The sequence below is a fragment of the Aquarana catesbeiana genome, linkage group LG04, assembly GCF_042186555.1.
Source record: "Aquarana catesbeiana isolate 2022-GZ linkage group LG04, ASM4218655v1, whole genome shotgun sequence".
NCBI classification, from domain to species: Eukaryota; Metazoa; Chordata; class Amphibia; order Anura; family Ranidae; genus Aquarana; species Aquarana catesbeiana.
In genome coordinates, this window is record NC_133327.1 from 592,341,408 (window position 1) to 592,366,363 (window position 24,956).

At 43.5% G+C, this 24,956-nt stretch overlaps 1 protein-coding gene across 1 annotated transcript in view; it reads left to right on the plus strand.

Moving 5' to 3' along the window:
* LOC141141290 (uncharacterized) overlaps positions 1 to 21,525 on the plus strand; it is a 49,932-nt gene extending 28,407 nt beyond the window's left edge. Inside the window, exons 6-8 of the mRNA XM_073628966.1 lie at positions 8,512 to 8,663; positions 13,918 to 14,070; positions 19,930 to 21,525. Of these exons, the coding sequence (XP_073485067.1) occupies positions 8,512 to 8,663; positions 13,918 to 14,070; positions 19,930 to 20,258 (634 nt within the window). The 3' untranslated portion in view covers positions 20,259 to 21,525. The remainder of the gene's footprint in view (positions 1 to 8,511; positions 8,664 to 13,917; positions 14,071 to 19,929) is intronic.
* The last annotated feature ends 3,431 nt before the right edge of the window (positions 21,526 to 24,956 follow it).

Here is a 24,956-nt window from a genome sequence, read left to right on the forward strand (position 1 = left end):
TTAAATGTATCACTTGCCTCCCCACTGAACATGGCACTGCAGCAAGGCAAGTCCTTTTTAGCACAACCAGTGGATCTCCCATTTGGCGTCACTTCCACTCCTGTGTGTGCAGTCACATAGTCAGTCTGTCGCTCCTTCCAGGCACTCAGATTAGGCTTCCAAACTGCAGAAACTGACCTTTGGCTGATCACATCCCTTTGCATTGACAGCGGGCACTTGGAAACAACATGCCCCCACTCACTGCACCGCAGACAGTGCACTTGGCTCCATTCCTTGTCAGGGCTTCTTACACCGCATCCGCTTTTAGGCCTCTGCACCTCAGTAACTGGTCTCCTTGCACCAGCATTGCTAGGGGCAACAGCAGCCCTCCTAGGCATCAGACACTCGGGTATCCCAGCCCTCTTTGTGGGAATTGTGAGCCCCCTCTTCATAGGAGCCCCACCATCCAGATGACTTTTCTCGTGCATCCCAGCCCTCTTTGTGGGAATAGTGAGCAACCTCCTCATAGTAGCCCCACTATCCAGATGACACTTCGTCTCTGGTTGCCATGGGACTGCACTCTCCCAGCTGAACTTTTCCAGTACTCTCCACTTGGCTGTAACGGTTCCTCTTGAGCCCACCAGCCATGACTCTCAACAGGATCACTCCTTGCTTCTTTTAGGAGCTTTATTCACAGCCACTCCAGACCAACTTTGCACAGTCCAGCAAAAAAATAAAAATTAGAGCACTAGCTCTTTAAAGCACGTTGCTTTTCTCTTGCAGGTTCACACAGATTGTGCAGTCTCAAGCACTAACACACATAGTTCCTATAAACTTGATTACAGGGATCTCGGATTGTGCCCCAAAGCACTTCTCCACCAACTGTCAGGGGTTCACTCCAAGTGCAGCGCTTTAAGGACACCACCACACGCTTTTTATCCATTTCATGGCTGGTTTTGCCCACTTTTATTTAAAAAAAAAAAAAAAAAAAGTTCAAAACAAACACAGAAGATTCCCTCGTAGAGGTATTTAGTATTTCAGTCATGCTACCAAAGCAAACGATTTTCAGCCCTCCTGGCTTGTAAACGCAGCTCTCCAGCTCAGGCCTCACACTTTAGAGCCTTGGTCTGTCTCCCACAGACCGGACGCTCAGCACCTCCTTGTGTACAGCAAGTAGCCTTGTGCTACACTGGCTCCCACTTCTCTCTCCTCCTAGGTGAAGCCCTACTGACTCCCATGCCCAGACCTGTTGTCTCCAACTGGCAGCCTAGAGCTTTGGTCTAGTGTTTACTTAAAGGCCAGAACACAGCTGACTCATTAGTGAACTGGCTGTTTATTAGACCTGGATCCTGGCAAGGTACTGCCCTGCTACACCTCATATCTGTGTCCTTCAGGAGACCCACTTGGTGGGGAAAAAGGCCCTTAGTCTAAAAAAACCCTGTACCACTTGACCTACTCTAATTTTGCCAGAGGTGTCAGTGTTCTGGTACGCAAATCTCTACCATTTAGACTCTTGGATCCTGAACTTGACCCAGATGGACGCTACATAATAATTCACGCAATGGTGGAATGCTTAGATATTGTTCTGGTAGGTTTGTACATGCCGCCTCCTGCTTCAACTAGATTGCTTCACAAGCAAGGCTCTCTCATTGCCAAGTATGCTACAGACAATGTGCTCCTCATGGAGGATTACAATATTCCACCTAACCCTGAGCTGGAGCACTTTGCTTCTGGGGCGGTTCTATTTCCGACCTCTCCGCATGGGCAGAGGCCTACGGGCTGACGGATCTGTGGAGGTGGAGACACCCCCTTGACAGGTCCTTTACGTGCCACTCTGCCACCTATAGGACTCTCTCCCACATAGATCTGATATATGCCCGAAGCTCCATTTTGCCCAGGGTCCAACAGGTTTCTATCCTGCCAATGGGAATCTCAGTCCATGCACAAATGCTGCTTCAGTTGTCCCTAGAGGATCCCCCTCGGATAGGTTGTGGAGACTGTCGAGGTTCTGGATCTCTGGCGCTGGGGTGATTTCCGGGTTTCGCCAACAGATGCATACATATTGGGTCCTCAACCTGGGGTCTGCCTCGGGGCGGTGGTCTGGGATGCCTTCTAAAGCTTTCTCCAGTGGCCACTGCCAGACACTAATCTGAGGGGTTCATAGGCAGCTGAAGGCTGCCTTGGTAAGGGCTGAGGGACTGGTTGCTTGGAGCGACAGTACACCCAGACCAAAGACCCGGAGCTTCACGTTAGGCTTCAGGAAAGTACCAGAGCAGTTCTTATGATCCGTATCTCCCTGGCTAAAAAGAAAATGCTTCAGCAATCCCAGAAGATTTTTGAAGAGAGTGAACAAGGTGGTAGATTGCTGGCCTGGCTGGTACGCGAACAGTCGTCCTCTGTCCCCTCGTTGATTGACAAACATGAGATTAGACAGACTTCGTCAAGAGCTATTACTGACTGCTTTGCTTCCTACTACTCTGAACTTTACTCCACCCGGGGAGACTACTCTGTGGAAGACCTCCACATATACCTCTGACGTTGACTTCCCTGTCCTGACTACGACCTATAGGGATCAGCTTGACTCCCCTATTACCCTTAAGGAGGTTCGGCTGGCCATATCTTCACCTCAAGCTGGGAAGACACCGGGCCCTGATGGTTTCCCCTCTGAATTTTATAGCTCTAGTCTTCCTTGCGAGATGGGTCCTTGCCAGCTTCCATGTCAGAAGCAGTGATAGTGGTGATTCCCAAGCCTGGAAAGGACCCGGAACTCTGCAAATCTTACCGCCCGATCTCCTTGATCAATGTGGATGCCAAGCTGTTAGCAAAAATACTGGCCACCCGGTTAAACACGGTGATTACAGCTCTGGTGCATCCGGATCAGTCTGGGTTCATGCCAGGCAGGGGGACGGATACAAACATCCATAGGCTGTTTACCCATGTAGATCTGGCCAGGGAGGGCGACACTGGAGTGATAGCGGCATTAGATGCTGAAAAGGCGTTCGACTCTGTCGAATGGCTTTTCCTCTGGAAGGTGCTGAAATGTTATGGCTTTGGGCCCAGGTTTATCTCCTGGATACAACTCCTATATAGGGACCCAACTGCTAGAGTACAAGTGAATGGCCTGTTGTTTGCCCCCTTTGGCCTGAGTAGGGGAACCAGGCAGGGCTGCCCTCTCTCTCCCTGGGGCTCTTCGGCCTGGCGATGGAGCCTCTGGTGATCCTAATACGCCAAGACCACAGGGTTAAGGGTATACAAGTCGGGGTGCTTCAGGAGAAAATATCACTCTATGCAGACAACACCCTGCTGTATCTGGCCGATGCAGGTGTCTCCCTACAGTCTGCCTTGGAAATTATAGACCAATTTGTGGGGTATTTGGGGACTAATTGGGACAAGTCGGTCCTTTTTTTTTCCCTTAACCCCTCAGGTTCTGGGATAGACACTGGGATCTCGCTTCAATGGGTAGAGGAGTTTAAATACCTAGGGATAAGAGTCTGAGGATCCTTGCAGGTGTAGCACCATCTGCCTGAAGGTAGATGATAGAATAGGATTTTTCCCAGCTCAGGATATGAGTAGGTTTAATTTAGGCAGGCTTATGTTGTGTGCTGGGCCTGTCTGTTTTGATTCTGGGATTAGGAGTGTACAGTGCAGTGGTGGGTGTGGTCACCTGTACTTTGATTCAGAGATGCCTCCCCTATTTTTGGAAAGATGTTTCTGGAATGGGGGCTGGGCCTGAAGTCTGAGTGGCAGGCAGCTCATGTGAGGAGCTCTGACCAATTACCTCTTGGTATTGGCAGGGGGCAGGCCTCCCATATAAGCTGGGGTCACATGCCATCAGGGAGGAGTTCTGAGAGCAGGAAAAGATAGAATGGAATGCTGGGTTGTTGTTCCGGGTATCCCTACGTGGGGGGGTGCGCCGAGCACGGAGGAGGGCTGGAGAAGCTGTAGGAATCTTCATCAAGGAGCTGGTGTCAAGCTGCTGTGACCGGGGAACACAGGACTTGTGCACAGATGAAGGTTGGTGAAGAAGTAGTAGCAGTAAAGAGTCAAGAGGAAAGCGGCAGAGCTAAGGTCAAGTTGCTGTGACCTGGGAACACAGGACTTGTAATTTGAAGGAGGTCAGTGCTGAAGAATTATAAGAGGATCTTGAGAGTAGTGAGAAATGCTGTGGCCGGGGAACACAGTGTTTGCAATCTTGGACTGGCTGGTATCAGTGGTCCACCTATTACCATGTGACAGGCCGTCGGGGGGAGGTACCATGTATCTCTGGTCTGGTTAAGCGCATTGGTAATACCTTCCAAAAGACTGTGTGGCTGTCTGATTCATTGAGCCATCAGGGAGAGGTTGTGTAGGCCTCTGACTCCTTGATTCGCTGAGGCAATACCATTATGGTCTGCAAGGTGGAATTATTCAGAGTGATTCTTTCTTGTCCCAATGGAAGTGAAGAAATAGTATTTCAGTAGTTTTGCAGTGAAGGATGTGTACAAGAAGAGAAGGAGCGACAGTCTGCAGAGTATAGTTGTCCAGAGGAAGGATACTGGGGGTGCAAAGTGTGCATCAAGGCCAACTGAATAATGTCTTACAATGTGCTAAATGCAATGGGCATCTCATATCTTCCCTTATCCCACCCAAGTTGTATCCTGCAATAAACCTAACAAAACTGCGCATATGACTGTTCATTGTCTTAACTGATAGATGGGGGTCTGGCAGCAGGGTGATTGGCGGATTGCTAGTAACCAAGTGGTGAACATGCCACTACACAGGCCTATATGGTGGCAGACAACCTTTCTCCCCAATGGTTCAATTTCGTAAGAAATGTCCGCTATGGAAATCTCTGCCTCTCTCGCCGGTCGGTAGAGTGAATTTACTGAAGATGGTCTACCTCCCTAAATGTTTATACGTTTTCAGGAATTGGATAGCATCAAAACAGCTTTTGTTTGGGCAGGGAAAACCACAAGACTGGCGAGGCGGACGCTTCAACTCCCCCACTCTCAGGGAAGTTTAGCAATGCCTCATTTCCAGCTCTACTACTGGGCCACAGTACTAGTGACAGTCCGGTGGTGGTTTAGTCAGCCCAAACAGTACCCTGCAGTACTTTTAGAGGTGGCCATTCCTATGCGGCCCTGAGCAACCTGGTCTACAGGGGGCCTAGGGCTCATCTTCAAGCGCCGACCCCAATGCGAACGACCGTCCGGGTGGCCATTTACAAAACCAACTCAATTTCCCCCATACCCCCCTCTAGGGTAACCCAAGACTCCCACACTTCTATACGCTACCAGACTCCCAACTATGGGCATCTAAGGGGATAACAGCCCTCAATCATATTTTTGTAGACCGCTCTCTTTCCTCTCTTTCGGTACTAAGGGACAAATATGCTATTTCCGCCTCAATGACCTTCAGGTACTATCAGCATCGACACACAATGCAGGCCCAATTCCCCGGCCCTCTAACTCTCCAGGCTGACTCAGTGGAACGACTCCAGATCAGACTGCTGATCTCCAGAATTCTAGACAAGCCTCTCTCCTCCCTTTTACTTCTACCTCTCCTTGGCCCACATGACATCCTTGACAAAAGTATATGACAAATGGAAGGCTGACATCCCAGAATCGACTGAGGAGGAATGGGAGGACTCGTGAGTGACTATATACCTATGATTTCTGCAAAGGACCACTTCATCCAACTTACATTTTTCCACTGAGCCTACTATACCCCCGTGAGACTAGCCAGCATCTATCCTGATGTAAGCCCCCTCTGCTCCAGGTGCAGGTCCTTCCCGGATACATTCTTCCACATGGTATGGACATGCCCCTTGATCCGTCCCTTTTGGGAGAGTGTAATTGAGGCCCTGGGGGCCTTCAGAGATTGGTCCCTTGGCCTGAAACCGGCCTTGGCGCTACTTGGCAGTATGGAGAATGTTGAGGCCTCTAGGCACATGAAATTATTTCTCTTTTATGCCCTATATTACGCTAGAAAAGACATTCTTCTTAGGTGGAAGCAACCTACCCCGCCTACACTTAACATGTGGGAAACAACGATTACCTCTGTCTTACCACTGTATAAACTGACCTATGAGAGCAGGAACTGTCCTAAAAAATTTGATGAGGTCTGGTCGCAATGGATCAATGCACATGGCTCGGAGCCTTAAGGTTTATGGAGATGTCCTATATGATACCCTCATGACTTGCATTCTACTTTTGTGATGTAAGATTTGTTAATCCCACAAATTGTTCCTTCTCCCCCCTCCCCCTGTACCCCCCCCCCCCCCATATCTCACCTTAGGGTATTATGTTGGATGTGATTGTCGTGATGCTCAATCTGCCTGTAGCTATGTTTTACCTATGACGCTCATCGGCTTCATTTGATCTTCTGTCTCTGTTTTTGACCTTATGCATATATCGATTGTCTGTGCACTGTGTCAATGCCTATATTTTAAATAAAAAAAACCCTAAAAAAAAACAAATGCAAACTCACAGAATCATAAAATCAAAGAGCTAATCTGCAGCCATGCCACATTGGATGGAAGCCGTTCACCGGAAGAGCGGCTTGTGACAACAAATGTTGTATTGTCGGTGAGGAAACCAAGTCCAATGTTCCTGGAAGTGAGGAGAGCCACTGTGGGATACAAGGCATGATGTGACGTCACATCTGGGGTGGGCTGGTTGCTATGGTAATGCATTTCAAAGATGAAATGGATTAATATCCACCTTGGTAAAAAACAGCATGCAGCAGCTAAACACTATAACCCAGATATAAGGTATGAAATAGATGTGTAAAAAAAGTGCAGCGCTAAATGTAAATGAAGGAAGTTGTTATAAGCAACTTACAAAAAATGTGCAAACTTATGACCATGAAAATGTGAACAATGTTCCCATAGACCAGATATGAAAACATATATATATAATAAAGTGCTTGAAAATAGAACCAATTAATAAACTTGCATACATCAAACAAAAAACAAAACCAAAAAATCATATAGAAAAATACTACAATAAAGTGCAAAGGTATGGTGAAAAATATTATCAAAAAAGGGTCCATAAAAGTGATTGAATAGTCTTTAAAATGATGTGACTTGATATGAGTGCTTGACCTTGTGAGACCCGTCACCTCTAGTAAAATGGAAGGCCAGCGACTCCCCCCTCCCTCTTACTCAGGGAGGTCAGAGAGCGCAAATTGGATCACAGATCCCCACCATGAAACTCCAGATCTCCTGGGCTTCCTAGATCTCCCGGGTTTCGCTTATCAGTGACCTCTGTGTCTCAATGGTCAGTCACGGCAAGTATCCCAAGTGTTCAAGGGTAGTGCAAATCATGCAAAAAATATATGATACTCCAGATAGTGTAATACTGTCTCATCAAAAGATTTATTGGAGTAAAATAATTACAGTGTTGTTTGAGAACTTCCACGAGTCTCTGATTAGCATAAAACAAGTTAAAAACAAAAGATTACTAGCAAGTAAAAAAATCCTGTATACAAATTTTTTAAAATGCAACCGCGTGTGCGCAGAGCATGTGGGCGTGGCTACCTGAAGATCTTTTCGTCAAAATCTGACGTCATCAGGGGTATGCCCTCTAGGGTTGCCACATCATCCCTTTAATCCAGGGCACATATTAATTACACAGGTTCTGTGGCTGATTAAGGTGGTAATTAAACACACTTGGTGCCTTATCTGCACTAAATCAGCCTCAGAACCGGTGTAATTCATATGTGTCCTGGATTAAAGGGTTGATGTCAACCTTGATGCCCACACGCCTGCGCTGACGCTCTAAATAGGTTGCTGGCAGAACAAAGAAGCGCTGCTATAGGTTCAACCAAAAATTGAGAAAACAATGTTGATTGGATACAGACGGTAGTAGATTTCAATCCATTACAGCTGAAAGTTTTATACTTAATACTATAACATTTGCAGAGAACACATTGCTTAAAGTAATGTCCTTAAAACTATCTGCATTGCCATCTTGTGGCCAAAAAGGACAACTAACAATGCATTTCAAACCAATGTTTTGAGAAAGGAGCCAATGGGAGTTCTGAAATGAATTACCATAGCAACCAGCCCACCCCAGGCGTGACGTCACATCATGCCTTGTATCCCACAGTGGCTCTCCTCACTTCCTGGATCATTGGACTTGGTTTCCTCACTGACAACACACTATTTGCTGTCACAAGCGGCTCCTCCGGTGAACAGCTTCCTTCCAATGTGCCATGGCTGCACATAATCTTTTTGATTTTATATTTCTATGAGTTTGCATTTGGCTTTTTAATTGTAATCAACCCATTGATGATGCGCTTAGCTGGCGTCTCGTTGTGTTCCTTTTTTAGGAAATCTGATGGCTCTCTCCTATAAGTGGAAATGCTCATCAAATATCACGATTTGCCAAATGGCTTCAGCTTGGTTTTTCACTGACACTGGGTGTATAAGAAGAGAGGACCTAAAATGTTATGGGGGGTTTTTTTCCCCATTGGATGAAATATTTCTCGGTGCATGTAAAGGAAAATAATTTTGCAAACGTTAACTATATAAATGATATAATTATGCAGGACAAATCCAAAAAAGCTAACGCTGACTTTTTGGCTGCATCTACATCTTGGAGGGAAGGGAATGGGAAACTTCATAAAGACACAAGTAAAGGCACTGGAGGGCCAGCTCATGGGGAAAGTTGGTGCAATGATGAAGTCTCTTTCAGTTAAAGGTAACATGATTTAATTTCCTATTTGTCTTCTGCAAACTAATGTAACAACTATAGAGAACAATAGAGGAAATTAGCAAATATATGTACCAATGGTTACATTTATTTGCTAATTCCCTTTAGTGTTCTCTTAAATTGTTACTTTATATCTCTTGTTACAAAAATGTATGTATTTCCTATTCTCCTCAGTTCCATCTAGTGGTCATAATGTAGTATTTTACTACTACCCATAATAAAATTAAATGGCCCAAAGAACATTTTGTTCATGCCCAGTTTGCAGAGAATGAATGTACATGCAGATTCGCTGGGCAAATGTCCTATGAAATTTTTGTTTTATAAGTAGATTTCTATGTGTGCTACAGTAATATATACATTTTATATTAGCAGTAACAATGATTAAAGGCTAACTTCACCTTTTTAGGAGCATATTACATGTTACACCTGTATTTGGGGTATAACACGTTCCTAAGCACCCACTTCCCACCCCTAGAGCTTCGCCTGCACAGCCACATCATTCATTCACAGAGATCTGTGATTGAATGAATGAACTACAAGTCCCGCCTGCCACCACAACATACAGATTTGTACTGATCAATGGAACATAAGTGCAGTAATTGGCATACTCGTCCATTAACACTTTCTTAAGCTCTCTAACTGTAAGCCTTCACAGATGTGCGGCCAGAGAGCTGGAGGAAGTGTCTGCAAGAACTTGACATTGCACCTGCAATCCATTGATCATGGGTGCAAAGCTTTCCAAGAGCCTATGGGAAAAATAATAAACATTTTTTTTCCATTATAAACGTGTATTCATTTATATTTTTTTAAGGTTAACATAGCCTTTATTAAAATAAACGTAACATGCTTCAGCCAGCTGAAACTGCAGTGACACTTGCTGGTGAAATCTGGTATTACAGCCATAAATATTTTGTTCTAAAATATACACTATTTTACCAAAAGTATTGGGGCGCCTGCACTTTAATTGCATTCCAATCTTAGTCCATAGGGTTCAATACTGAGTTGGCCCAACCTTTGCAGCTATAACAGCTTCAACTCCTCAGGGAAGGCTGTCCACAAGGTTTAGGGGTGTGTCTATAGGAATGTCTGACCATTCTTCTGGAAGCACATTTGTGAGCCCAGGCACATGTGGACGAGAAGTCCTGGCTCGCAGTCGCCACTCTAATTCATCCCAAAGGTGTTCCATCAGGTTGAGGACAGGACTCTGTGCAGGCCAGTCAAGTTCCTCCACGCCAAACTCAATCATCCATGCCTTTATGGACCTTGATTTGTGCACTGGTGCGCAGTCATGTTGGAACAGGAAGGGGGCCATCCCCAAACTGTTGCCACAAAGTTGGGAGCATGAAATTGTCCAAAATGTCTTGGTATGCTGACGCCTTAAGAGTTCCCTTCACTGGAACTGAGGGTCCAACCCCTGAAAAACAACCCCAAATGATTTGGACCAGTGCACAAAGCAAGGTCCATAAAGACATGGATGAGCGAGTTTGGGGTGGAGGAACTTGACTGGCCTGCACAGAGTCCTGTCCTCAACCTGATGGAACACCTTTGGGATGAATTACAGTGCAGACTGCGAGCCAGGCCTTCTTGTCCAACATCAGTGTCTGACCTCACAAATGCTCTTCTGGAAGAATGGTCAAACATTCCCATAGACACACTCCTAAACTTTGTGGACAGCCTTGCCAGAAGAGTTGAAGCTGTTATAACTGCAAAAGGTGGGCCAACTCAATATTGAACCCTACGGACTAAAGTTCATGTGTGTGATCATTTTTTTTTTCCCTAGGGAGGGTTCTGGTCTTTCAAACTTGAAGGCATCATTTACACTTTAATGTTGGGGGAGGTATGGTAAAAACATGTGACAGCAGAGTGGGGCCAGGAGGCTTTGCAATGCAGCAAAAATTATCCAGATTCAACTGAATAGAACGCAATGCATGCAGTTGTGGTGCGGTAGTGTACTCATTAGTACAGCGAGCTCCTCCTAAGCTCACAATTTTTTTTTTTTTTTTCGTTCAGCCCACTAGGTTGAAATAACAAAAACTTACCGTGTGAACCAGGCTTTAGATCTTTCATATGTTCTAAATGGCCATGGAACGGCAAATATACCATGAATACCTACAGCCAGGATCCCAGATGTTCCAATTTTTGTCAGCTGCTCAGCTTGTTCACCTGAGTGATGGGCTGAAAAGAGCCACTGCTGTTAACCTGTATCTGCACATCCAGTGGTCCCCGTATTTAAGCTCCGGAGGACAAAGCAAAACACGTTGGGGTGTGGCCTGGTGGGAACCCGGGCTGAGGTCTCTCCCATCACTACTACATTACCATAGGACTCCGTGGATGTGCGGCACCAGGGATTTTTTTTCTTCTCTTCCCTTCAGTGACTACAGGAGCTGGGATGAACTCCATCCCTTGCTGGCACTCCTGCAGCACATTTTATATCGTTTACATTACTCTCCACATCGATTGAGCCTGAGCGACACACTAACAAACTGGGGGTCACAGTGATTACCTGCTGTTAGGGACAAATTTCTTACCCTGGAAGCAGAGATTTTATCCAAGGGCAAAAATGTATCCCTACCTGCAGGTCACCACTGGATGTGCAAAATATCTCCCTCCCTCAAAAATCCCCCCCAAAAATTCGACCCCCCCCCCCCAAAGCAAAAATATCTCCCACCGTCAATACCCTCTCCCCCAGCAAAGATTCCTAATTATGAAGAAAATCTCCCTTCATCCAATCAAACTCCCTCCCTTCTCCAAAAGCAAACCCACCCCCCACCAAAAGAAACTCCCCCAGGCTGTAATTCTCACTTCCTCCTTCCCAAAACCGAAAATTGATGCCTCGCCACTTACCAGACCTCAGATTCAGCACGGCACAGAAGTAGGAAAACTTCTGCATCCTCAGTCTCCCATTGGTTGTGTCATATGATACCTCGAGGAGGAGTCTAGGAGTTCCCTCAACTGTGCACTGTCAATTGCCAGCATCTGAGACCTCGCAGTAATGTCATGCTTTTCAGGGCGACCCCTTATTAAACTGAGGGGGTAGGGCACAATAGAAGGGGGGGCTGGCTGCTGCACGCCGAAACTCTGCTTCTACTGTGCTGATGCTGATGCTAAACAGCAGGGACATGGTCTGTGCATTTTGCCAGGATGCTCTGAGGGGGTTGAACACTCCTGACACCTCCCTTATCTCTACGCCCCTGTGTATGTGTAAAGGCAGGCATCCCAATACTTTTGGTAATATAGTGTATTTGGATATTATAAAATACATTGATATTTCACACACAGAAACATACACAGTGCGTATATGCTCTATGTGTATATATACACACAGTGGGGACGCAAAGTATTCAGACCCCTTACATTTTTCACTCTGTTATATTGCAGTCATTTGCTAAAATCATTCAAGTTCATTTTTTCCTCATTAATGTACACACAACACCCCATATTGATAGAAAAACACAGAATTGTTGACATTTTTGCAGATTTATTAAAAAAGAAAAACTGAAATATCACATGGTCCTAAGTATTCAGACCCTTTGCTCAGTATTTTGTAGAAGCACCCTTTTGATCTAATACAGCCATGAGTCTTTTTGGGAAAGATGAAACAAGTTTTTCACACCTGGATTTGGGGATGCTCTGCCATTCCTCCTTGCAGATCCTCTCCAGTTCTGTCAGGTTGGATGGTAAACGTTGGGGGGCGGCCATTTTTAGGTCTTTCCAGAGATGCTCAATTGAGTTTAAGTCAGGGCTCTGGCTGGGCCATTCAAGAACAGTCACGGAGTTGTTGTGAAGCCACTCCTTCGTTATCTTAGCTGTGTGCTTAGGGTCATTGTCTTGTTGGAAGGTAAACCTTCGGCCCAGTCTGAGGTCCTGAGCACACTGGAGAAGGTTTTTGTCCAGGATATCCCTGTACTTGGCCGCATTCATCTTTCCCTCGATTGCAACCAGTCATCCTGTCCCTGCAGCTGAAAAACACCCCCACAACATGACGCTGCCACCATCATGCTTCACTGTTGGGACTGTATTGGACAGGTGATGACCAGTGCCTGGTTTTCTCCACACATACCGCTTAGAATTAAGGCCAAAATGTTCTATCTTGGTCTCATCAGACCAGAGAATCTTATTTCTCACCATCTTGGAGTCCTTCAGGTGTTTTTTTAGCAAACTCCATGCGGGCTTTCATGTGGAGAGGCTTCCGTCGGGCCATTCTGCCATAAAGCCCCGACTGGTGGAGGGCTGCAGTGATGGTCGACTTTCTACAACTTTCTCCCATCTCCCGACTGCATCTCTTTAGCTCAGCCACAGTGATCTTTGGGTTCTTCTTTACCTCTCTCACCAAGGCTTTTCTCTCCTGATAGCTCAGTTTGGCCGGACGGCCAGCTCTAGGAAGGGTTCTGGTCGTCCCAAACGTCTTCCATTTAAGGATTATGGAGGCCATTGTGCTCTTAAAAACCTTAAGTGCAGCAGAAATTTTTTTGTAACTTTGGCCAGATCTGTGCATTGCCACAATTCTGTCTCTGAGCTCTTCAGGCAGTTCCTTTTGACCTCATGATTCTCATTTGCTCTGACATGCACTGTGAGCTGTAAGGTCTTATATAGACAGATGTGTGGCTTTCCTAATCAAGTCCAATCAGTATAATCAAACACAGCTGGACTCAAATGAAGGTGTAGAACCATCTCAAGGATGATCAGAAGAAATGGACAGCACCTGAGTTAAATATGAGTGTCACAGCAAAGGGTCTGAATACTTAGGACCATGTGATATTTCAGTTTTTCTTTTTTAAGAAATCTGCAAAAATGTCAACAATTCTGTGTTTTTCTGTCAATATGGGGTGCTGTGTGTACATTAATGAGGAAAAAAATTAACTTAAACGATTTTAGCAAATGGCTGCAATATAACAAGGAGTGAAAAATTTAAGGGGATCTGAATACTTTCTGTCATATATATATATATATATATATATATATATATATATATATATATATATATATATATATATATATGTATGTATATGTATGTGTATGTGTGTGTATATATATATGTATATATATATATATATATATTGTTTGTGTTAGTCCTCTGAGAAAAAGGAACATTAGGACATGGCTTCTTCTGCTGTTTACAAGAATGCAGCTGGGTGAGGTATATGAACTGGAAATCCATGTAGATCAGACACATTTTCTGACTTGTACTGCCACTTTAATCTAAGAATATATTGATATTAATGTTTTTCTTACCTCCACTAAGATGTGAATGAATGCCAGCTTGGGATACAGAACTGTGATATTAAGGCTCAGTGTGCCAATGAATTTGGCAGCTATTCTTGTCAGTGTATAAAAGGGTACGAAGATGACTCTCCTGCTGCTCCAGGGACTGTATGCATCGCTTCTCAGTCAGCAGGTACCGCTCTGTATCTTTCATTTTATTGGCCATTATTTACTGTTTAGCAATGATAGTGGAAATACATTTGGTCTTGGAACAGGCATCACAGGATTCCTCAGAGTATGCTTATAGGCAAATTTAAAGATCTGGGGTATAACTTTATGTGATGGGAGCTCATAACCTCAAGGTGTGCCTTTTTAAAGGGTTAGTTCACCTTTATAAAAAAAAAAAAAAAAAAAAAACAAAAAGAAAAAAAGCTGCCTATGCAGATAAGAGACGTCTGTAGATAAAAACAGACTGTACAGTTTTGACCAAAGTTTAAAAATGCCCATGCACTAGGTATAGGCCACTTACATATGTACCTCATGAAGCCTTACTGAAAAACTCACAAGACATTAGCAAAAGACTCCCAGCTGTTACTGTTCACTTTTACCATCACAGGAGTGAGCTCTTCCTCTGATTCAAACCCCCTCACATGTCCTTTCCTGATGCAGCAGCTCTGAGCTCAGTATTTGGAAGCGCATTCCTGTAATGGTGAAGGTGAACAGTAACAGCTGGGAGTCTCTTGGCGACATCCTAGGGGGGTTTCAGTCAGACTTCATGAGGTATGTAAATGGCCTACACCTAAAGCAAGGGCATTTTTCAAATTTAGTCAGACCTGCAGTTTGTTTTTATCCACAGGGGCCCCTTATCTGCATAGGAAGTTTATTTTGGTAAAAGTGAACTATGCCTTTAACGAAAAGTGCACTTAAGGTCCACCCCTGTCATTCTTTCATCTTTAGAACTCTCTTGCATAGCTAGAGCCTTTCTAAAAGCTTCACTGTACAGCCTACCCAGCTTTGTACAGTCCTTGGCCAAAATCTCCACACTTCTTCTGAGTTGTTCTTCCGAATGTCATGGCCTTTATCCACTACAATGGAAAGCTTGTCTGTCAGGCTTGCTAAAAAAATTCACCCAGAAGCTGTGCAGAACTTGGAACAGCAGTAGCTGTAATATAACATATAACCAAAGTGTAACCTAGGTTTAAACCAAAATTTTAATATAATGCAGCTTCCCAAACCTTAAAGTGTTACTAAACCCAGAACCTGCATTCACTATATTTGTTCTCCCACAGTACACATGTAGCAAAGTCCCGGGCCTCCAGAAGCCTAATGGTGACCTCAAGAGTTAGGGAGAGCTGACATCCTTCCTTGTAGAGTGGGTTAACAGACATTGTGGGTGTAATGCAAGATGAAATGATGGGCGCCAGTCACATTTTGAATGCGAACAAGAGATTTATTGTCTCAACAAGAACTGTGGGAGAGCAGGTTAGGTCCAAGACACCCTTGAGTAGATGCAATGATAATTGACAGACTCTGAAACTCTAGAGGTAGACAGCTATACAGGGAAAGGCCTCCAGCCGGATGTCACATCTGTATAGGTAGGGCCGCTGTCTCCTATGGCAACTGAACTTGTAACAGTCACTAAAGGTATTTGCACACAACTATTGGTAACACAGAATAGTTATTCTCTTACCTCACAGTATCCCACTGTAGATCTTCACTCACTGAGCTCCCAGTCTCTCACTAGACTTCCAGATCCAATCATCACTGAATCTCTTCCACAGCTATCTTGCTGTATACTCCTCAAGCGTCACCCTCCGGCTAACCTGCTGGGTCCCTGCCTTTGCACTCGCTGATGCTTTCCCACTTCTTCACCGTCCCTGGCTGGTGAGAAGATTATTCTGGTATCTGCTCGAGCTTACTCACAGTGATCTCCGGTTCAAGGTGGATGGTCCTTTGGTGGCAACTACTTCCCTTTTACCTCCGACCACAACTGGTTCCCCCTCCGGCTGAACCTTTGCAACTCGGTTGGACTCCAATCTTGCAGTCCCAACCTTGCGCTTCTTCTCCTGCTCCTGGATAGGCCTCAAGCAGCCTAGCAGCCAGGTTTCCCCAGGATAGGCCTCAGGCTTCCGGCCTAGCAGCCCAGGGTGACATAAGCAGCCGTCCAGGTGGCCCTGAACCCCAATCACCTGACTCCATCTTAATAAATAGGCTCTCCCAGCAGACCAAGGGATTAAAGAAACCCTTTCCAATTGACTGAGACGCCCATGCATTTATAATCTGACCTTGCTATGCCCTTGTCAATCTAGTGTCACCATCCACAGTGCCACCTAGTGACAGAAGAGAAAAGGTGCAGCAATTCCAGAATTATAGAGGAATCAGTGAATCAACTAACAATTGACCTGGAGACCTAAATTTGTTAGCAACCCTGCCTAAACACCAGGGTGCTACACACAACATGGAAATGCAATTATTTTAGTAAATATAAACTGATAAATACCTTTTCTCATGAGCAGTATATAGCAGTCTTGTGACTTGTATCGGTTCCTAGTAAAGCTTGTAGGAGGAGTTTTTATTCTCCCCTGATCCTCTGTCTGGAGATGCTGCTTGGTCCTGTGCTGATCACCTGCGCACTCCCAAGTAAAAAAAAACTCTAGCAATACACACCAAACTGAGCATGTGCAGCCCATCCCCTAGCTCTGTAAATATCAGTTTCTTGTTTGGAGACAGTAGAAAGGGAGGATCAGAGAAGACAGGATCAAACAGCCTTTATACACAATGCAAAGGACTAACCCCTTAGGTTCCATGGTGAGTATAACAAGCATGCTTTACTGCATATACACACTGATTTTACTGTTGTGGGTTTAGTAACACTTTAAAGTGGTTGAAAAACCCTTTACAACCACTTTTTTACTACAGGTAAGCCTATAATAAGGCTTACCTGTAGCTACCTCGAATATCTCCTAAACCTGCACGGTTTAGGAGATATGCCCTGTATCAGCATGTGCCTATGTCATCGGCACATGTGCACTGAAGCAATGGCACTTCAGTTAGTGTGCCGATACCGGCGGCTCTCATGCACATGCGCGGGATTGACGTCATCGCAGCTCCAGCCAATCACAGCACCAGAGCCCGCAATACCCGGAAGTAATTCCTGGAGCGATGTCACCGGCCAGAGCTGTGTACGAGGACCACTGCGGGGGCTTCGATCTAAAGTAAGTAATTCATAATGAGCTAGTATGCTATGCATACTAGCTCATTATGCCTTTGTCTTGCAGGTTATTTTTGTTAGTGGGGTTTACAACCACTTTAAGTGTGGTGGCTGCATCTTTTTTTTTTTTTTTTTTTTTTATATTCCTTTTTTTCTTTTATTTTCACCTGGTGATCTAGCCAGTAACACACTTCCTGTCTTATGGTGGCTTCACTCTATGGAGAAGCAACAACATGGCTAATAAATGAAAGCCAACCTTCTGCTAATACTTTTAAGTAGTTAAAGCAACAGTTTTTTTGTTTTTTATTTTTAATTTTGGGATAGAGGTTTTTCATAAATTAGTTAATACTGCAAATTGTGCATAGCTCTGTCAGATGGCTGAGGCAAACAATTTAACACTAACTACCACTTTGTCGAGACAGCTTGGCCTGTTAAAGGAAGTTGAAAAATAACAGATTTACTGGCTGGATCACCGGTTGGGAATAAAGGAAAACAAAAAGCTAGAAAGAAAACTAAAGGGATCACCACATTTAAGATTTGGAAAGCAGCAAATTAGTAAACCAAAATTGGAAAAGTCTTGCGAGCTACCAGAAATAATCACTTTGAATATCAAGAGATATTCAAAGTATAATCACTTTTGAATATCTCTCTTTCTAGAAGTCCTGGCTCGCAATCTCCACTCTAATTCATCCCAAAGGTGTTCCATCGGGTTGAGGACAGGACTCTGTGCAGGCCAGTCAAGTTCCTCCACCCCAAACTCGCTCATTCATGTCTTTATGGACCTTGATTTGTGTACTGGTGCGCAGTCAAGTTGAAACAGGAAGGGGCCATCACTAAACTGGTACCACAAAGTCAGGAGCATGAAATTGTCCAAAATGTCTTGGTATGCTGATGCCTTAAGAGTTCCCTTCACTGGAACTAAGGAGCCAAGTCCAACCCCTGAAAAACAACCCCACACCATAATCCCCCCTCCACCAAATCATTTGGACCAGTGCACAAAGCAAGGTCCATAAGACCTGGATGAGCGAGTTTAGGGTGGAGGAACTTGACAGGCCTGTACAGAGTCCTGTCCTCAATTTGATGGAACACCTTTGGGATGAATGAGAGCAGAGACTGTAAGCCAGGTCTTCTCCAACATCAGTGCCTGACCTCACACATGCGCTTCTGGAAGAATGGTCAAACATTCCCATAGACACACTACTAAACCTTGTGGACATGCTTCCCAGAAGAGTTGAAGTTGTTATAGCTGCAAAGGGTGGGCCAACTCAATATTGAACTCTACGAACTAAGACTGGGATGCTATTAAAGTTCATGTGTGTGTAAAGGCAGGTGTCCCAATACTTTTGGTAATATAGTGTATTTGGATATTATTAAGTATATTGATATGTCACACACAGAAACATATACAGTGCGTATATACTCTGTGTGTGTGTGTATATATATATATATATATATATATATATATATATATATATAATCAGTAGATTTCCAGCTGCTGGCACTGATCACATTTCCATATAGTTGTGCTAAATATTTAATTGAACTTATGTGCCATGCTGTGCTCTGCAAACAGAATTTCTTCCTGTGAACCTTTGCAATATATTTTATCTAGTGCTTGATATTATTTAAAAATTTTGAATCTCCATTATAATAATATACACACTTAAAGTGCTAAAAGTATATGCAGTACATATATAAATACGATTATATAGTATTCAATCCTTTATGTGTACTATGGTGCTCAATAATATAAGTCCATCAATCAATATAAAGAATTTTCAGTTGAGTTGAATTCTTGTGATGGTGCTCCAAACTTATCCAAAGTGCCAGCAAACTTGTGCTCCCCTCCCCAATGTGATTATCTTCACCTCATGGCGTGTGACCGCACTATTAGGTTTGGACTGATAACGCAGTTGAACCACCCCCTGGGCTCTGTGATGTACGGACTCCTCGGTACATATATGAAAGATAAGCTACATGGTGCTTTATCGTTTTAAAACCAAATTTATTACAAGTATATTATCCAGGGAACTCACACATTTCACACACTCCAAAGACATGCTGGTAGGTTAAAAAGCGCCCTGAGGTGATTCAGTTCGCATAGGTAGCGCTATACAAGTCACTCATTCATTCATTCATTCATTCATTCACACATTTAAGGTGCTTTTAGCGCACCACTCTGTATCAAACAGAACTATATAAATTCCATATGAAGCCGTATGTTCGTATGCCTGTCCACAGCTACTCATCCTAGCAATGCAGCTGCTTCCTACACCGCCCTGTCCCCTCCCCAGAGATGGATGAGCGAGTTTGGGGTGGAGGAACTTGACTGGCCTGCACAGAGTCCTGACCTCAATCTGATAGAACACCTTTGGGATGAATTAGAGCAGAGTCTGTGAGCCAGGCCTTCTCATCCAACATCAGTGCCTGACCTCACAAATGCGCTTCTGGAAGAATGGTCAAACATTCCCATAGACACACTCCTAAACCTTGTGGACAGCCTTCCCAGAAGAGTTGAAGCTGTTATAACTGCAAAGGGTGGGCCAACTCAATATTGAACCCTATGGACTAGGACACCATTAAAGTTCATGTAAAGGCAGGAGTCACAATACTTTTGACAATATTGTGTATATTAGGATATCCATGATGGGTTGATGCTGAAAAATGGTGTAAATAGGCTAGAAATATCAATTGTGGTCAGTTGCTATTTTTTCCCCCAACATTGGTCAGATAGGGGTGTCTCGTATAGATATTGGCATAAGTAGACTTGGGGATCTTTGATCAATCCAGCCATGGTTGTGGTAATGCTAACCATTTTGTTTTTTCTTTTATTCCTAACAGAGATTTACTCACTATCAGAACAAATGGAAACTCTAGTTGCCTCCCTTGGTGGTGTTGCAATCACTTTGTTACTTCTTATTCTCCTTCTGTGTGTTGCCCATCTGAGCAGACGTACCAAAGCCAACTTTAGACTGCGAGAGGGACCAAAAGAAAATCGCGATGCTCACGCTACAGGCGCATTACCTGCTTCTCAGAGTCAGTGTGGCCAAATGCTGCCCAGCCTTGCAAGGCACATGTCACCCCGACAAAGCAAAGGACACTACACAGCCAGAGACACCTCCAGCACTCTGGAACTGACCAATATAACATTTGAACAAACCGCAATCTAATGATTCTGTATTAATGAACTAAAGGTGGAAAATGGCCATGTGATGCATAATTTAAGTACATTAAAATACATTGGTATTGTTTAACTTTAGTCATTTTTTGGAATTTTTTTGTATCTGTCACTTAAAGTGCACCTGTGCCCAGACTATGGACATTAAACTATTTATGTACTTTTAACAAGCAGTAAAAGTGCTTTAAAACAAGACATCCCAACTTCCCTGAGTACTTTTAACAGGAAGTTATTAATTCTCAAAATTATCCAGAAGTCACAACAAAGACTCCATCCAGGATTTCCTCAGCTTCTAACAGTTTAGAATACCTTGCTGGTATGGACATTATAGGGCTAGCAAGATCTGCTATCCATTATAAAATAAAACTAACATTCCAATGTCTGTCTTGTGAAGATTTAAACATTACACTTCTCCACAATGCTTATAGCTACAGAGCTGAATGAGGGCTTGTTTTAAAACCGAACTCCAGAAAGTCAGCCACTTTCTAAAATGTGCCGAATTACTATCGGTTAAGTCTGACGAGATGTATGCCATCTCATGCACTTATCTCTTTAATTTACAATTTCCATTACTGAGCACTGGGAGTACAGCTATTGCTACTCCTTCCATTTCAGAGTAGATTGCAGGTGCTTTGCCTTGTAATATGTGGACCCATTTACAAAATACAAAGACTGGATTCTTAGTGTTCAGCTTTTTCTGCTTGTTCAGAATATGTAAATACTTTGCTGTGTATGATCTGGGCACAAGTTAAGGTAAGAGTGTTGGTTACAGTAGAGCTTATAATGGAGGAGCAGGATGGAAATCAAAACGTCTCTGGTTAGTACTCCATGTATATTACATGTCTACATGTTCATAAACCGCTAAGGTGAAACTCAATATTTAGTATGAAAATGCAATTCTTATATACATGTCTACTAAAAGTTCAACATTCATTTTCTTATATAGCACTGATACATCTTCTCTATAAATGAGCATCAGTAGGTGCTATTCTCATATTTTGTCACTAGATGTCACTGTTTTCCCTAATGTAAAACTGCACAGCACATACACTAAACAGATGCTGCTCTTTTTTCTAACTGCTAACTTTCAGTAATGTATAAGCTCTCAAAATATTTGAAGGGTAAATATTATATAATGTCATTAACACAATAAAAGTTAGCACAAGCACAAAAAGCTGTTGGTGATTGATTATTTTCCATAGTAATGGGAAATATCGTGTTTAAAGTCAAGTTGTTTTTACTATTAAAATGTACTTTTCTGTTCCATAATACTGATCTAAAGATAATTTTTGTTATTTCTTTTTTTTTTTATTTGTTGCTGTATAGGCATACAGTGCTGGGACAAGGCCATTCAGTGCCCAGGACAAAGATGCCAAACTCCACCCCCCCCTTCCCTTAGGCTTAGGGTCAGGGCGCCCACATAACCTGCAATAAACCATTGCGCCCAGGGCAACCATCCCTCTTGTCTACCCCTTGTCCTGGCCCAGCATGCACCTTTAGATGACCAATTGTGTCTGTGTGTTTGTATGACTACAGCAGAGAAATTGCTAGGATGCTGTGCTTTTGGATCCATGTACTCGCTCCTGCATGCAAACCACAGACCACTCAAATTTGTGATTTTTTTTTTTTTTTTTCTTTCACTTTTATTTTTGGTGATAACTGTAAACAGGACAAATAAAGAGGGTGAATGTCCCTGACGTGGAACATAGACCTCAATAAAAATCTGACAGTTATTCTAATACCTCTCCACTCTGTCCAAAACTAAAGATTATATACTTTAAAGAGTCAGTTCCATGCATTACATTAATGTCTAAACCACTGGCAACAAAAGTGAGTACACCCCTAAGTAAAAATGTCCAAATTGGGCCAAATTAGCCATTTTTCCTCCCCGGTGTCATGTTACTCGTTAGTGTTACAAGGTCTCAGGTGTGAATGGGGAGCAGGTGTGTTAAATTTGATGTTGTTGCTCTCTCTCTCATACTGGTCACTGGAAGTTCAATCGAAGAATCACTGAGCAGTTTTTGGCTTCACATTTGCATTTCTTTGCTTTATTTTTTCAATTTGTGGTGACGCATAATAGTTTGATATATTTGCATTGCACATGCATTTTAATTTATCTTAGCACTGCATTATTGTTTTGTGAGGTATTTTCTGTACCTAATCTAATTTCCTGGGGCTTTCCCATGCCCAGAGAGCCATATGTGTCTCTTGCAGCCTGCCATACAATGACTGTATGTGCCTGCACTCTTGTAAACTCTGATTCTTTGCAGCAGTGTTTACCCACACATGCATGTCTATGTATTTTCCAACCACAAACATTTTGTGTTTGGAGAATACATAAGAGCCCTTGCACACTGGGGCGGTTTGCAGGCGCTATTGCGCTAATAATAGCGCCTGCAAACCGCCCCGAAAGTGCCGCTACTTTCATTCCAGTGTGCAAGCCCCGAGGGCTTGCACACTGGAGCGATGCACTGGCAGGACGGTAAAAAAAGTCCTGCCAGCAGCATCTTCGGAGCGGTGAAGGAGCGGTGTGTATACCGCTCCTTTACCGCTCCTGCCCATTGAAATCAATGGGACGGCGCGGCTATACTGCCGACAAAGCGCCTCTGCAGAGGCGCTTTGCGGTGGTATTTAACCCTTTCTCGGCCGCTAGCGGGGGTAAAACCGCCCCGCTAGCGGCCGCATACCGACGGTAAAACGCCGCTAATAATAGCGGCGTTTTACCGCCGACGCCGCCCCCCGCCCCAGTGTGCAAGGGCTCTTAGATGCGTATATGTGGGTAAATGCCAATGCAAAGAAGCATAAATGTTTACAGGAGCACAGCCACCCACAGCTATTCATTTCTATGACAGGCCCTACATGGTACATGTGTCTCTCCAAATATATTGGTGCAGGAATGCACTAATAAATTATGGCAGATATATTAAATGGCTGTTAAAAGAGAAGTTGAAGGTTTTTTTTTTTTTCTTTTTATATAAATCATACCTAGGTGAATGCAGCATTTGTCTGATGCTGCTTCTGTCCCCTGTCGACTCTAAGGCTGAGGACTGAGTGATCAAACACTGCTGATCGCTCGGTTCTCAGTGCTCCATGAGCATAAAGTTGGTTCATTGGCTCTCTGCTCTGACCCCCTCCTGAGCTCTCACTGGAGCGCTGGGCTGTGGAGGGGGTGGAAGGAGTTGGCTCAGGGTCTCAGCAGCTCACTGAGAGGCTGAGCCAGGTGTCGGTCCAAGCACTTGGGTGGATCCCGATTTATATGGTCACGATCTTTCCCCAGACTCGACTGGCTCTGTGATGTCAGCCAACAGCAGGCTTCAGAAACAACTGCACTCTTGTGATCCATAGGAGAAGTACAGCCAAACAAGCTTCTCCTTCAAAGCCCCATGTGCATGAACCCCAAATTTAATTTCCACCAAAATGTCAATAGTTGCATGGAACTTACATTTGTGTCTGTCTAAAATAAATAATGTCCTTGTAAAAAATCTATGTTGGAGACCTAGATGGTAATAATAATTGCAATGGGGTTAGAATACATATATTTTTCTGCTGATTCAAATAATAATTACAATTTGCCTCCCCAACCTTTTATTTTAGACTTTCTTCCTCCAATCAAGAGCTGCATCCCATACACAGCTGTTAATTGTGTGCTTTTATTATAGTGACAAGAGTCCATGAATACAGCTGTTATGGGCTGCTCCGGATGTCAGAAATGCCAGCAACTCCTTGTATGCCTAAATGATCTGATTGTTTCTATTGCTGAGAATTGTTTGTCAGCACATTGTGAATTCTTCTGCTGCTCCACAGACCGATCTTGGTATCTTTTTTTTGTAGGAAAGTATGACAGGGCAATGTGTGTGTGTCTTTTTTTTTTTTTTTTTTTAAATTAGGTGAAAAAGTGCAAATATTAGAAACGCAAGGCAATCCATCCAACACCAAATTTAAAACAGAGCTAAACCCTGAATTAACGGTTTCCCAAAACATATACATTCAACGCATGCCATGAATGGTACCTGTCACATTTGTGAAACTGTCAAGTTATCAAATGGCTGGTGTCAAAACTGATCACATATGCAGCACTATTGCAAATGCAGATCACACAAATCTAAGATGGCAGCTTCCTTGGCTGTAAAGAATAGGGAGTTTAGTTCCACTTTAAAGTGTGTGCCCAGTCATTGCCCAAATTGGTGTAAATCCAGCTAAAAGGAAGACTGCAATTTTTCTTTTTTAACCCTTTCATGACTAAGCCTATTTTTGAAATTTGGTGTTTACAAGTTAAAATCCATATTTTTTGCTAGAAAATTACTTAGAACCCCCAAACATTATATATATTTTTTTAGCAGAGAATCTAGAGAATAAAATGGAGATTGTTGCAATATTTTATATCACACGGTATTTGTGCAGCGGTGTTTTAAATGCAAATTTTTGGAAAAGGGACACTTCCATGAATTTTAAAAAATCCAAACAGTAAAGTTAACCCAATTTTTTTCTATAATGTGAAAGATGATGTTACGCTGAGTAAATAGATACCAAACATGTCACGCTTTATAATTGCATGCACTCGTGGAATGGCGACAAACTATGGTAGCTATGAATTTCCATAGGCGACGCTTTAATTTTTTTTTACGGTTACCAGGTTAGAGTTACAGAGGAGGTCTAGGGGTAGAATTATTGCTCTCGCTCAGACGATCGA